The 15,568-nt window shown below is 56.9% G+C and overlaps 1 protein-coding gene across 2 annotated transcripts in view; it reads right to left on the bottom strand.

Moving 5' to 3' along the window:
* Positions 1–10,871, bottom strand: part of PDE4A (phosphodiesterase 4A) — a 45,003-nt gene extending 34,132 nt beyond the window's left edge. The window contains exons 1-2 of one of the 2 annotated variants that reach the window (XM_059159948.1): positions 10,769–10,871; positions 9,929–10,128 (exon numbers count right to left, since the gene is read on the bottom strand). In XM_059159948.1, coding sequence (XP_059015931.1) covers positions 9,929–10,128; positions 10,769–10,816 — 248 coding nt within the window. In that variant the 5' untranslated portion in view covers positions 10,817–10,871. Of the gene's footprint in view, positions 1–6,724; positions 7,197–9,928; positions 10,129–10,768 lie in introns of those variants that run through there. The other variant, XM_059159947.1, reaches the window with a different exon arrangement.
* Between the last annotated feature and the right edge of the window lie 4,697 nt (positions 10,872–15,568).

Here is a 15,568-nt window from a genome sequence, read left to right as displayed (position 1 = left end):
CTTACAGGAGTGTTGTGGCGGCTTTGGTCCTCTATCTAGACCACTCAACTTTCTCCAAATCAACAATAACGCCATTTTGCTTTCTTATTCCTGTGTTCGCTGGAGCGGCACCTTCAGTTTCCTTCGAGGCTTTTCCTTTGCCTTCCCAACTTGGCTCGCTGGTCTAAGGGGCCTACCTTTCCGCCTGTCTCAGCTTCCAACATGCCTTCCTCATTAAGCTCAGTCAATTCTGGCTTTTTTTTTTTTTTAAGATTTTATTTATTTATTTGACAGAGAGAGATCACAAGTAGGCAGAGAGGCAGGCAGAGAGAGAGAGAGAGGAGGAAGCAGGCTCCCTGCTGAGCAGAGAGCCCGATGCGGGACTCGATCCCAGGACCCTGAGATCACGACCCGAGCCGAAGGCAGCGGCTTAACCCACTGAGCCACCCAGGCGCCCTCAATTCTGGCTTTTGATTGGCAGTGAGGGATGTGCCGACTCTTCCTTTCACTTGAACACTTAAAAGCCATCAAGGTGCCTAATGTCAATATTGCTGTGTCTTAGGGAATAGGGAGGTGCAGGGCGCCTGAGTGGCTCAGTGGGTTAAAGCCGCATGCCTTTGGCTCAGGTCATGATCTCAGGGTCCTGGGATCGAGCCCCATATCAGGCTCTCTGCCCGGCGGGGAGCCTGCTTCTGCCTCTCCGCCTATTTGTGATCTCTCTCTCTCTCTCTGTCAAATAAATAAAATCTTTAAAAAAAAAAAATTGGAAGGCACAAGGAAAGGGAGAGTAGGGGGAGAAAACATCGGTGGAGCGGTCAGAACACACACACAACACTCACGGATTTCGTGTGTCGACTTATAGGGGCCCAGTCTGTGGTGTTCCCAAAATGATTACACTGTCACAACAAGATGATCACATGTGCCTATAATAAAAATAACGAAAAAGTTTGAAAATCTGCCAGAACTACAAAAAATGTGACACACAGGGGTGCCTGGGTGGCTCAGTGGGTTGAGCCTCTGCCTTGGGGTCAGGTCATGATCTTGGGGTCCTGGGATCGAGCCCCGCATCGGGCTCTCTACTCAGCAGGGAGCCTGCTTCCCCCTTTCTTTCTGCCTGCCTCTCCGCCTACTTGTGATCTCTCTCTCTCTCTGTCAAATAAATAAATAAAAATAAAAATATTTTTTTTAAAAAAATGTGGCACACAGAAACAGAGTGAGCACATGCTGTTGGGAAAATGGCGCTGAGGGACTTGTCCAACGCAGAGTCTCCACAGACCTTCAATCTATAAAAAATCCAGTCTCTGCAAAGCATCGTGAAGAGAGGTATGCCTGTATTGTATGCCTATTTACATATTATGTGAATATTTGGGCTTTATACGTAAATGTAAGGTTTGTTGTTTTTTTCCTTACACATCTACCCATCAATGTTCGCTTCCTTGGAAGTGATATCTGCTCTCTGGGAATGCAGGGTTTCCCAATCTTGGCAACTGTTGACATCTAGGGCCAGGTAATTCTCTATCTACTAGTAACTAGAAGCACCCCTCAATCATGAAACTAAAATGTCTCCAGGCTTTGCCACATGTTCCCTAGAGGCCAGAATGGCCCTCAGGTGAAATCTCCTGGTCTTGGGGCGCCTGGGTGGCTCAGTGGGTTAAAGCTTTTACCTTCGGCTCAGGTTATGATCCCAGGGCCCCGGGATCGAGTCCCACATCGGGCTCTCAGCTCAGCAGGAAGCCTGCTTTTCTCTCCCTCTCTCTCTCTGCCTGCTGCTATGCCTACTTGTGAGCTCTTTCTCTCTCACTCTCTGTCAAATAAATAAATAAAATCTTAAAAAAAAAAAAAAAAGAAGCAGAAGAAAACTCCTTGTTAAGACCCTTTGCGCTAACCATCAGGACCCCTTGGTCCAGCTACAACCAGAAAGGAAGAGCTTTCTTACTGACCTGCCCTTGGGCTTCCTTCCATTGTTTTGCTGACTCTTTAGGTCAGACTTTGGAAATAAGGTCCTGAAGAGGCCCATTTCAGAAATGAGGAAACCTGAGGCCCAGGAAGGGGAAGTGACATGGTCAGGGTCACCCCGCCTGGAAAAAACAGAGCTGGAGGATGAGCCCAGTTGTCTGACTCCCAAGACTGGGATTTTAGCCACTAGGCTACACAGGCCCTTCATGGTTCAGTCTCCTTCCAGCTCAGTGACCTCTATTCCGATTCCTAGAAAGTCAGAGAGAAACTAAGGCCTAAAGCCAATCCCCCCATAGGCCCTGAAGCCCTGAACGAGCTGCCCTTTCGCCTCCCCGCCTCCTTTCCTTCCACTCGCCTCTGGTTCACGGTTGCCACACTTGCCTCTAACGTAACAGACACGTTCCTACCCCAGAACCTTTGAACTGGCTGTTCCCTCTGCTTGTCACCTTTTTTCCTCAGGCCCACTTAGCCTCCAGGGTCACTTCACTTAGGTTTGTACTAAAATGTCACCTCCTCAGAGAGCCCTTCCCTAATCCCAGGGTCCCTCTTTGCTTCCTGTCCCATGTGGTGTCACCCTCTGGAATTATCATATGCCTTTACCTATTACTTCTTCCTCATCCTCTGGCCTGAGAACTCCAGGACAGAGGGACTGGGTGGCGGGGGGGGGGCGCGGGGGGGGGGTGTCTGGCTCATTCTTTGCCACAGCCTGAAGATGCTCAATTACCGTCTGTGGCATGAATGGCCCTGTTCCAGATGAGGAAAATGAGGCTCGAGCAGGTGAATCCTCTCCCCAGGTCACAGAGCAAGTCAAGGGCAAAGGCAGGATTTGAGCTCTAACTCAGGAGCGAAGACGATGGGCTCAGATGCCCCCTGAAACTCTGTCCTCACTCTGTCAGTCTGCAGTTCCCTCGGGCCCAAAGCCGGACCTGCAACCCAGAGGAACCCTGCAGTTAGTCTGTGACTGGTAAAGTTGGGGGGCACCCCAGCAGCCAGGGCCCAGGATTGTGGTTTGGAGGACACCCCCTTCTGTGGGCAGGTGTCAGAGAGATGTGCTTTGCAGAAGTGCAGATCTCAAAACTCCAGCTCCTGGTTTGCTCAGCCCCAAAGTCAGCCCTTGGAGCCTTACCGCAGCCCTGGGGGTGGGCAGATCTTATGCCCATGCAGTAAGAACACTGAGGCTCACGGAGGCATGACCAAGGGCTCCTGGTCCCACAGAGACTCCGGGGGCAGGGCTAGAATCTGATTCTCACCCACCAGTCTGGAGTCCAGGAGACCTGGGTGTTTACCCCAACTCTCTGTGCGACCTTGGGCAAGTCACTTCTCACTTCTCTGCTGGGCAGGAATGGTGAGCCAAAGACACTGGGAGTTAACACGCAGGTTGGTGCTGGGAGGCCCTGGCACAGGCAGGGGCAGGGCCAAGCGCCGAGGTAAGCCGGGAACTCCGAGTCCGCAACTTTTCTGCCAAGTTCCTCTGCCTCCACCAAGCGGCCGTCCCCCCTGCGCCCGTCTGGACAGGAGAGACGCCTGGTCCCTGCCCGGGGAAGGCGAGGGCCTCACCCGCAGTCTGCGGTCAGCCGACCTGGCGCCCACTCTCCAAGGCGCTCGATATGCATGAAATAATAACCTGGGGCCGGTAGTGGCGGTGGCCGTGACTTTGCTCTCCTCGGGGACTAGAGCCTCACAGGCACGTCCCGACTCCGAACGCACACTCAGCCTGTGCCTTTTTCGTCGCCCAGCAGAGGGCGCGCGGAGGGACCCGTTCCCAGGGCACCGCCAGGGATAAGGGAGAGCCAGAGAGGAGGGGAGGCGAGGACCCAAGTGGAGACAGAGGCCACGGGCCAGAGAGACACCCCAGTCCAGCTGCCTCCACCCCTTCCCGGGGCTCGGCAGTGCCTCTCACGGTGGGAAGAATTTGGAGGTACAGAGGGGCACAGGGCATAGGGGTCCGTATGTTGGCCCTGCCCCCAACTTAGGCAAGCCCTCCTCTCCCCGCCCCCACTACCACCGGAGTCTTTCTCTTCCTCCAGCTCCATCTGCCTCTTGACAGATCGTGGTGGTGCCGTGACTCAGCCCCGCAGGGCGCCAGGAGCACAGGCTCATACATCCCCAGGTCTGGAGGGGGGTTGTGGATGCCATCTCAGATGGAGGGCAGTGCCCTATCTCTGGGGGTTCCTGTGACTCAAGTCTAGGGCTGTCTGGATCCCCTTTTTGGTGGCTGCAAGAACTGCAACGTGGGTAGCCCTGGAACGCCCTGTGTGCGCTCAGAGAGCCCCCTTTCTGGAGAAACAGGCTGGCAGAAAGCCCATTCTAAGAAGCAAGGTTCCCACTGGAGGCCTTTCAGTTCCCCCTTCCTCCTTCTGCCTAAGGGTGGGGGGAGGCCGCTGGCACCCATGCCTTCCCTCTGGCCACAGGCGCTGGAGACTACACAGGCCCCGGGTGAAACAGAAACCTGAGCCCTGCCGGGATGTGGTTGAGGTTCCCGTTTTTAATTCCCAACCTGGCAGAGCAGGGTCTGCTCAAACCCCAGCTCCTCTCCTGAGTCCAGGTCCCTGAGTGACTATCTACTGAGCACTCGCTGTGTTAGGTCCTTTACACACATCCCCAATCTCACAACTCTCAAACAACCCCCCACCAACAGAGCAGTACCAACAGCCCCGCTTCACAGATAGGGGAAACCGAGGCCCAGAGAGGGCAAGACCCTTGTGCCAGGACTTAAGGCATCAGAGAGGTGCTGGGATCTCAGCTTTGCCATTTCCTGCTTGTGTGGGCTTGGGCATGAAGGAGAGCCTTTGCTCCTTTGGGCCTCAGTCTGTCCAACAGGAATACCACCCCAGGCACTGGAGACGAAGACATGTGGAAAAGTCCCCGGCACGGAGCCGAGAGTGAGCCATTAAGAGATGGATACCACCAAGAGAATGACGATCATTACCACTAAGCCACTGTCCCCTGAGAGTGCCCAAACACCAGGGTAGGGGGAGTCCCTGGGGTCTTAAAAAGGAAGAGGACCCAGTCTCGAAAGCACCCCTCACGCCTTCACTGGTCTCTCAGGATAGTGACCTGAGCCAGTTTGGCGGGCAGCCCCCGGTCTTGGCATTTCCTGTTGATTTCAGCTTTTGTTTTCCTTCAGCTTCTCTCCAGTTCCCTTTGGGAATTCTCAGGCTATGTGTGCTGGGCCCAAGACACTTGCTTCCTGCCTGGGGGCAGGGGTGCCGGGGCTGGGTATGTTTCCAATGAGAGTAGGTGGGGTGTTTGGGGGGGAGGTGTAGGGCCTGCTGGAAGGCTCCAGAGAGAGTTAGAATTGTAGGGTCACAGCCTAGAGAGGACTCCCCCAGAACTCCAGGGTTGAGAGGCCTGAATCTGACCATCTTAGAGATGTCCCAAGCAGAGGGGCACCCGTGGGGGTCAGACACAGCACACAGGCGAAGCTGTCAGTCACCCAGAGTCAGACCTCCGAGCACAACTAGAGTCCACACTGTAGCCAAGAACACCAGGTGGTTAGAGCACAGGAGGGCAGGCGGACGGGAGCACACCCCAGAACTCAGAGGACTCCTCGGCTCCTCGGCTCAGGGGATGGAGGCGGCAGAGAGCATGTCCATCTTAGTCAGTATCCCTGGGAGCTCAGACAGTCCAGCTGACACGATCACACGGTCCCAGGGCCACCATCACTGCCTCCCAGGAATGCCTACTGTCACAATATGTGCCTCAAGAGCACACGCAATCACTGTCACAATTGCTGTCCCCGAAGCATACACTGTCACATCCTCATGGTCCTGGGAGCTCAGGGGGTCCTACCGTCACAATTCCTGTGACCCTAAGTACACAAGTCACACAGTCACTAGTCACTGTCCTGGAAGCACGCCATGTATCACAACCACGCTGTCCCGAAGCACACACACGGTCGTGCTGTCACAGTCATTGTCTCGGGAGCACATATGGTTCCACTGCCATAATCACTGTCCCTTGAGCACACATAATCCTATGTCACAGTCGCAGGTCTCCAGAAGCCCAGGCAGCGCCTATAGCTAAGACACAGCTAGTAGTACCCCAACAGCTGGAGCCAACCCCGGTCAGGGAGAGGATGCCATCGAACCAGCCTGACACCTGCCCTCACTGACAGTGTCCCCTGGGGGAGGCAGGGAATCCCTTACTACCCTGTGCTGGGACCATGCACTCTGCGGGCATCCGTCCCTCCCTCTGGTGAGCTACTGAACCCTAACACTCCTGCCCTGAGAGGGAGCTCCAACGCAGCACACAGGCCCCCAACACGGGGTTCCCCTAAGAGGCTCCCTCTGGATTTCTGACCCCAGCTGCTTCAGGGCGAGTCCCCAAATGCTCCCCCGCACCCTATAGAGTCCTCCACCTCCTCAGGGGACTCCAAGAGCCCCTCAGCCTGGAGGAAACATTGTGATCTCAGCAGGCGCCCCCTACAGTGCCCCCCAGGAAAGTCCCTTCAACTACCCAGCCTAGCCACCGTCCTGCGCTGGCATCAACTAAGGTTCACGCTGCCAAAGCTGCAGCCCTCAACCAAGACATCCTTAATACTACACGCAGCATGGCGCCCCCTAAGTTGACCCCAGGACCGGCTTCAGCAGGAAGGGTACTCGTGTACAGGGCATCACCAGGGCCGCGTCCCGGACGCCCCCCACAGTAGAACTCCCCCTCCTCTCCACACCCCCGCGAGTCACTCGGACTCCACCCGCAGCGCAGCGCCCCCTGCGGTCAGCGGGGCGAGTTGCGTCCTCTCTGCGCGCCTATCCGCTCCACGCGCGTCCGCCGCCCGGAGTCTTACCGCCTGCAGCTGCCTCCGCTCGCGCCGCCGCTGCCGGTGCCGGTACCGTGGAAGGACGAGGGCCAGGACATGCGGGAAGTGCGCAGGCCGGGCCGGTCGCCGGTGTCCACGGCGTCGGCGCGCTCTATGGGCCGGTGTGGCGACCGCTCGGGCTCTGCGCGCTCCGCGCTGTCGGAGTAGCCGCGCTGCTGGATACGAATGGGGGTCCGCGGCTGCCGCCACAGGTGCTGGGGGGGCGGCTTCAGGGTGGCCTGGCCCTCCCGGGGCCCGGGCAGAGACAGAGACAGGCTTCTCTCCGAGGGGGCGGCCGGGGGCTCCATGGCGCCGGCCCCCTACTGCGTCCCGGGGGGCCCCGGCCTCTCCAAGCTGCACCCTGCTCAGCGGCGCGCTAGCCGACGCGTCCGAGGCCCCGCGGGTGCGCCCGGCCTCGGTGGGGCCATGGCGCCCCGGGGACAGACCCGGGGGCGCTACGGGCCGGTCGCCCCCGGGCCGGGCGCCGCGGCTTTCAGTCGGCGGCTGGCGCTCTGCTCCGCGCCCGGCAGCGCTCTCCGCGCTCGGCACCCCGCTCCGCGCCAGCCCCGGCTCCTCCGCCCCGTCCCGCCCCTCCCCGCCCCCCGCCCGCCGCTCTGTCAGCGCCGCCCCCCTCCTCCTCCTCGGTCCCGGCCAGTGGGGGGCAGCCACCCAAGGAGGGGGGCCCCTCCCCGCCCACGCAGAGCCCCGCTCCCGGAGGGGAGGGGGCGCCGGAACTCGGCTCTCTCCGGAGCGCCCTGCCTAGCCGCGGCGTGCACGGGAAAGAAGGAGTTAAACGGTTAATCCGATCAGGAGGAAGACACCCGACTGGTTGCCGGTGTGTCAGTCAGTCCGTCCATCATGGCGGGGGCGGAGCCCTATGCTGGCGTGTCCTCGCCGCTACCCCTGGCCGGGGGGAGAGTGTGGGGAGTGGTCCCGGCGCCGCCGGTGCGGTCTCTGAGGCTGGCAGCGGCGATGTTCCGGGATTCTCCTGTTGGTGGGTCGGAAGATGGTGATGATGTGCGCCCTGGGCGGGATGGGCGTGCACGTGGCCCCTTCCGAGGGTTGTCTGTGTTTTTGGTGTCGGCTGGAAGTGTGTGTGCGCACGTGGTTGGCTGCTGCGGTCTGCCTGTTTCTCTGGATTTCGCTGTGTGTGTATCAGTGTGTCTGTGGGTGAACGATGTGTGCGCACGTGTGCTGCTTGTTTGGAGGGTGTGCGCCGCTGTGGGGTCTGTTCTGGTGGCCTGGGGCTGTGCATGTGTACCCACGCGTTTGGGTGTGTGTTGTGGTCGGTCCGTGCTTGCCGAGTTGTGCAGGCAATTCAGCCTCGGCTGTTTTACTGTGGTGATTGAGGGAGTCTGCATGCGTTGGTGTGTGTGTGTGTGGTCCGCCCGAGGGCCGCTTTGGGGTGTTTCTGGGGTGTGTCCCTTTGGTTCCCGTGTGGCTCCAGGAGGACACCCCGGCTGCCCGCCCACCGCTCTGTGTATCACTGCCTCTTTTAAAGCGCTTCTACAGGAGGTAAACTGAGGCAGGTCTCCCGCAGCCGCGAGATGCACCCCCATGCCCTTTTCAGGCGAGTAAACAGCCGAGCCTCCTCCCTGCGGCCCCCGCCGGCAGAGCCCCCCTTCCGGCACCTAAATCGGGAGTCGCCGTGACTCACGCTCCCGCCTCCCCCAGCGCCGCGCCGAGCGAGCGAGCGAGCAGAGAGCGAGCGGGATCCGAGCGCCACCCTCCCCCCATCTCTGCCGCCCGAGCCGCGACGGAGCCCTGGCGGTAGCCGGGCTGGGAGCGCAATCTCCCGGGTGTCCCCCCTCCGGGGCCCACGCGCTCTCGGACGCTAAACGGCTTGGGTGCGCGTCCCCGGAACCAGGTCCCTGCCCCCGCGAGTCCCCCTCACGGACTCCCCAGGGCAGGCCGTGCCGTCTGCCACCGCCCTCCTCCCTCCCGCGCCCCCCCACCAGCACTGTTCTTATAAAAAAAAAAAAAAAAAAAAAAAAGCGGCCGTCTCCAACCCCCACAGCCGCTTTTCTCCCAGCCCGAGGGGGCTCCGGGCGTGGGCGAACGCCGAGCAAGAACCCGCCCCGCATTAGCAGCCGCGGGGTATCCCAGAAGCCAGAACTGTGTCTTCCGCTTCTCTCGGGGACCCTCCCCCAACAGTATATAGTCAAAACGGCTTCTAGGGGATTGGCAAGGGCTGCCAGTCCTCTCCAGATCATTTGAGGGTCCTGGGCTGGGCCAAATTCTTGGGGCCTGGAGGCTGTAGCGTTGGCCGGAGCTATCAGTGGGTAACTACGGATCAGGGTGGAGGTGGGGGGGGGGCTGTGGACCACGAGGGGGGGGCGGTTTGCAGAAGGGCGGAAGGCAGTGGGCTAAGGCTGGTGTTTGGAGCTCTGCTCTGAATCCGGGTTAGACAAGGCTGGACCTGAACCTGGCAGAGGGTAGAAGGATGATTGGGGTTGGGGGGTGGGGGGGAGTTGGAGGGAGATACATTAGACCCAGGGAGGAGGGATAATAGTCACTTCCTTCCCCCATCTGGAAATGAAGCATTAGCTCATGACCCAAGCAGAGAGACCCTGGAGATCTCCAACTGAGTAGATAAGGGGATGGCAAGATTGAGGCTGCAGACCACAGTGGCCTGGGGAGGGCCATAGGGTCAGGGGCCTGGCCAGCAGCCAGGGCAAGCTCAATTGTCCAGCTTTTGAATTCATCCTCCGCCAAGATAGGGGCTGAAGTGCCCTCAGAGGACCCCAGATGAGAAAGAGCAAGGGGCTCACACATACCTCTTACATCTCCTCCCAAGAGAAAGAAAATGCCAGTCCGGCCCTCCACCAGGGTCTCACCATCCTCTTTAAGGCCTGGAGGAAAGTGTATCCTCCCACGCAGCTGACAGGTGGGAGCCCCACTGCCTAATCTGCCCCAGCTCTCTGTGGGGGCATGATGGGACTGGAGGACTGAAACCCTTTCCACAGGCCTGCCTCTTGCTGACTCAGGGAGTTGCAAAATGGAAGAAAGGATTCCTAGAGGCAAGGGGCACCCTGGGGAAGGGGCGGCACAGCCGGACCCACAGGGGTCCAGAAATTTCAGCTGACTTTGTGAAAAGCCAGGGGCCTGGAACATGGAAACAGCTGGTGGCTGGACCTAACCCCGGGCCATGAATCTCCATCCCACCTCCCAGCCTGGTCCCCTCCTATGTACCTGTCAGCCTGGGTGATGGAAATCCGCGGAGGGACCAGCAGTGGCAGCGTGGTGGGCCTTGGCGGCACTGGGATCCCAGGGTCTGAGGGCTCAGTCTCCGCCCAGCCCAGGCCAGGACCCGTGGAAAGTCGACGGCGAGGGCGCCAGAGGTCTGCCCCCAGCATGCTGGCGCTGGTGGGCTCTGGGGTCTCCCACAGCCTCTGAGGAGGGACAAGGACAGGATAGGGGCATGGCCGGTCTAGGCTGCTCTGAGCCCCTCCCTCCAATAACACCCTTCCCTAGCCACCTGAGAAAATGGCTCTTGGGGCCATAGACTCCTCGTGTCCCCCTCACATCTTAGCCACTCGCTGATCCCTCCCACAAAGGGCGCTTTCCCACGCCTTCTCAGCCATAATTCTTACAGGGCTTCCTTTTGATGTTCCTGCCCTGGGGCTCTGGACCCTCATGCCTGTACACTGTGTGCCTCGCTGTGAAACCCCACTAACATATCCCCACCGGGCACACCTACGAGGCCCGACCTAGCCTTCCTGTCTGTGGCCCCTGCCCCCCATCTTAGACCCTCAAGACCTTACCCCCAGCACCCCTTCTTCACCCTACAACTCACTCCCCACATGGGAAGCCCCTTGGAAGCCCCTGCGTTCTGTCCCGGGCCTGAGAGCCTCTTGGTCTAGGCAGCTGGAAAATTATGGAATCGAGGGAGTAAACTGAGGCACAAGGCGACGACACTCCTCAGATTTGGTAACGTGAAGCCACACTTAGTGAACAGCCATAGTCACAAGAGGGCGCCCGTCTCCCCCGCGGCCCAAGCCCCGCCCCCAGCCCGGGCCCCGCCTCTCGTACCTCGTCCCCTGTCCCGGCCACCGACAGAACACTGCGACTCCTCTTCATCCCGCCAACCTAGCGCGCCGCTGGGGCTGCGAGGGTCATGTCCTCCCCGGCCAGCGGCTCCTGAAGCACCAAGCCAAAGACATCTGCCGTTAGTGCCCCGGGGCTCCCCCTGCCGGCGGAGTCCGAATCCTACCCTCCCTCGTTAGTTTTCTCTCCCGTGGCGTGACGTCAGCGGGTGGCTGACGCACTGCCCGGGGGGTGACGTCGCCTGCCCGTTGCCAGAGCGACAGCTGACGCACGGCTGGGGTCTGGACGGCGTCAATGCCCGGGATGGCCACTGGGGGGCCGGGAGCCTCGGGACCGGGTCGCCCCAGCCCCCACCCGTCCTCCCGCGGGGGCTTCCCCCGGCCTGGGGATCCCGCAGAGAAGACCGGGAGCTCCCAGAAGCGGCCGCGTGTGGCGCGTGGTCCGAGCCGGGGGCCGGAGGAAGCGTCTCCTCCGAGCTGTTGGGCTTTTATGCCTAAACCCGAAATAGCTCCGATGTGCGGGGGCCGGGCGCAGCGAGACGGCGGCTTGGGCACAGATGGGGGACGCACAAGCAGAGGCGCGCGGAGACAGACAGGGACGCGTGGAAATAGAAACAGACAGACAGGGACACAGACGCAGCTCCCGATGATGAGTGCGCTCTGCCGGCGGCGATCCTTGCCTGAAAGCCTGGAGGAGGGGGAGGCTGGTTCACTTCACCTTCCCACCCACGTGAGGCTATTGCTGTGTGGCCATGGGTCAATGACAAGCTCTCTGAGCCTTGGTTTCTCCTCAATGAAATGGAATGATCATCCCTACAGGTTCCATGTGAGAATGAAATGAGATCATACCACACTGAATTCTCACAGGACAGTGTCTGACACCCAGTAAGTGCTTAATACCACCAATATGTGAACCTGAGAGAGTCTGTTAGAACCCAAGATCATGTCCCTCCTCTGGCCAGAGCCCTCCACGGCTTTTACTTTCCTCAGAGGAAAAGTCGCAGTCCTCATGAGGAGGCCCATACAGTCCTGGCACAATGTGCCTGGTCACTTCGAAGTCCATACCTCTCACTCCCTCTCAGCTTCCGTTTTATCCACAATGGTCTCACCTGTTTCTGGACACAACAGGCACACTCTAGCCTCAGGGCCTTTGCACCTGCTGATCCTGCTGCCTGGAACTCTTCCCTTAAATATCCACAGGGTCCTCACATTCTTCGGGTCTTTGCTCACATCTCACCTTCTCAGACATTTTTCCTGGAGTGTCTCTCCACCTCACCCCTGTTTAATTGCTAGCCCTTCAGGACTCCCAATCCCTCTTATCCTGCTCTATTTTTCACAGGTCTTATCACCTGATAGCATTCTATGTGATTTATCTATTACACTTATTGTCTCTTCCCGCATTAGAATATCAACTGCAGGAGGGCAAGAATATTTTATCTGTTTTATTCCTTACCATATCCCCAGTGTGCCTAGAACTGAATCCAGAACATAGCAGGCTCTTAGTATTTGTTTGATGTCTAGTTATTATTTTGAGGACATAATAGCATAATTATAAAGTTCCTAGCAAGGTTTGCTACTATTTTACCCCCTACTATGGCTTTCATTTCTTTTTCTTGCCTTATTGCACTAACTAGCATTTCAGTTCCGTGTCAACCAATAGAAATGAATGTAAACATTATCTCACCAACCTCGGCAAGCATTGGACAGACAGCTGTTGAACAAATGGATGAATGTATAAAGATAGCTTAAAGGTCACCTCCACTTCTCAGCCAAACTGAGACAGTTCGTGTTCTGAGCCCCCACTGATGCTTATTTTGCCCCCATTAAAGCATTCCTCATTCTGAGTTGTAATTATCTGTATCAGTGGTACCCATTCATTACGGTCCCCCACACAGGGTCTCAATGGATGCTGAGCGAATGAAGGAATGAATAAGATAGACACGGGGGAAAGAAGCACCCCCCTCTCTCTGTATGAAGTCAGATACATGCACTGACAGCCCATGACAGGCAGAGAAACGGCCATGTAATAAGGGCCAGGCTCAGAGTCCAATATTACGCCAACAGGGGTGCCTGGGTGGCTTAGTCAGGTTTGCGCCTGACTCTTGATTTTCACTCAGGTCATGATCTCAGGATCCTGAGATCGAGACCCACACTGGACATGGAGCCTGCTTAAGATTCTCTCTCTCCCTCTTCCTCTCCCCCACTCCCAACCCCCACCTCCACACGACATGGTTGCAAACTCTCTCTCTCAAAAAAAAATTACATTGACAGGCTTGCATTCAAATCCTAGCTCTGCCATTTAATAGCTGTATGTTCTTGGGCAAGTCACCCAGCCTCTCTGAGCCTCGGTTTCCTTATCTGTAAAGTAGGAATGATAATCATACTTATCTGAGGGTGTTGCCTGTGAGGTTCTAAGCAACATGTCTGGTTCATGGTGGGTGATCACAAAATGGGGAGCCACCATCCCAGTAATAATAGCAATTACCATCATTATTGACTCACAGACATGGAAGACAGCAACACCTTCACAGAAACCTCACCTCTGCCCATTCTCCCCCTAGACTCACCAGCTCAGTCACTGTTCTGCAGACATCAGGCATATTCAGACCTCAGGGCCTTTGTACTTGACCAAAAACACCAGACTTGGATATCCTGTGTTCCTCCCCACTCCTCCTGATTGCCTTGACTCTGCTTTTAGACTTATAACATTCTAGGGGCGCCTGGGTGGTTCAGTGGGTTAAAGCCTCTGCCTTCAGTTCAAGTCATGATCCCAGGGTCCTGGGATCAAGCCCTGCATTGGAGGGGTCTTTGCTCAGGAGGGAGCCTGCTTCCCCCCAACACCTGCCTCTCTGCCTACTTGTGATTTCTGTCAAATAAATAAATAAAATCTTTTAAAAAAATAGACTTATAACATTCTAACGAGATAAAGAATGTAACTACTATTTTTATCAGCTGTTGCCCATCCTTTAATTAGGACACTGAGGTCTGGATGTTGATCTGTTCTGTCTCCAGCTGGCTCTCAGATCCTAGGACAATGCTGGCATACAGTAGGCACTCAACCTATATCTCTTAAAAGAACGGATCAATCCAGTTGAAGCCCTTACCTCCTCAAGCCTCTGCTCAAAGCAGCTCATTCTGGAGGGTTCCCTGATAGAGCTGCTTCCCTCCATCCCATTGGCCTCTCTCAGCTTTATCTTCCTCCTCAGCCATCATCATCCCTGACATAATGTACATTTACATCTCTGTCCACAGCCTGAGATCCACAAGGGGAGGGGATTTTTCAGTCTGGTTTTAGCTGTATTGAGAACCGGCTTCAAAGACCTGTGACCCGTACAATCACTCACAGCCCCGTGCTTGGAAGGTTGAATGCACTGTCCTTGTCTGAAATGCTTCCTTGCTTTGACCAAGGGCCCTGCATTTTTTTTCCCTTGCCCTGGGCTCTTCGAATCCTGTAGCCAGATCCCCAGAGTCTGGAGCAGCCCTGGATTTGCAGAATAAAGGAAGGAATGGAGGAGTGGATGACCAGCGGAGCCCTGCAATCCAGGGAAGAGGGGCAGAGACACACACACCACCCACCACTGTCTGGACACCTGAGCACGTTTGCAGAAATCAGCCTTGGCAGAACCCCAGGCTTGGAAGGCAGGGCATCACGAACAGGCCTGAGTGCCCAAGGTAGTGGGGTGCCTCTAAGCCTGCCTTCCCCTCCCCTGGGCAGCAGGCAGGCTGGGGGGTGGGGTCCAGATGGCAGAGCACGCTGTTCTGGGCAACTGGCACCAGGCTCAGACGAGAGAAGAGAGAGGGGCTGCTTTCCTTACCCCAGCTTGTCAGTGGGATCAGCTAGCGGCCCAGCCTGGGAGCCCTTGGCCTGGCTGGACAAGAAAGCACCAGCTTCACCCAAGCCCACCACCCTCAGAAGTATGCTGGCCTAGATGGCCAAAAAGAGGGAAGGAGGCGAGGATAAAGGCCCTTATTCACACTTTGGCCCTGAGCATTCAGGCCTGAGAAGGAATCTTTACTAACTAGCTCTTTGCCTGGAGCTAAAGCAGGGCCAGGAAGGCTTGCCAGAGACCCCAGGGCCTTTGTACTTGCAGTTCTCTTTGACCCAGTTCTCGTGGATATGCAGGTATGTGCGCATGAGAGTATACACCGGTGCCGCCGAGCAGGTGGGACTTTGGGTGAGTCTGTGAGCGCCGCACAGCTAAAACCAGACCATACCTGCAGGAGTATATAAATCCGTGGGACAGAACGAAAAATGGGACAGGGCGAAGCCACATCAGTCTATGAAAGACACTGGACGTGCCTCTTTGTGATTACAGAACGCGTATGCAGGAAGAGAGAACACATTCTTGTGGACACAGCAGGAGGCAGCATTTCACAGTAGTTAGGAATGCAGGTTCTGGGTTCAAATTTTTGCTCAGTCACTCACTAGCTCTGTGGCCTCAGGCATGTTATTTAGCTGTGCTGGCTCCCGCCCCCACATGGTGTTTGTTTAGTATGATTATGTCCATCTCGGTTTAAGGGCATGTGAGTGTGTGTGTGTGTTGTGTGTGTTTGAAGATGAATTTGACTCTTCCAGGAAGTCCTCCTGGATACCCAACTGGAAGTGGGCCCTTCCATTTTACTCTTTCTACACAGCCTTCTATTTCGATCACAGATCGCAGTCCTAATCATAATCTGTGGTTATATATTTATTTGTTTGCGTTGTTTCTTTTTCTGTCTTCTCCATTAGATAACACCTCTGTGGGAACGGAGATTTGTGTTCTGTTCCCGGCTATGTCCCCAGCAC

Source organism: Mustela lutreola, chromosome 2, assembly GCF_030435805.1.
Source record: "Mustela lutreola isolate mMusLut2 chromosome 2, mMusLut2.pri, whole genome shotgun sequence".
Lineage (NCBI taxonomy): Eukaryota > Metazoa > Chordata > Mammalia > Carnivora > Mustelidae > Mustela > Mustela lutreola.
This window is presented reverse-complemented; position numbering and strand designations above follow the sequence as displayed.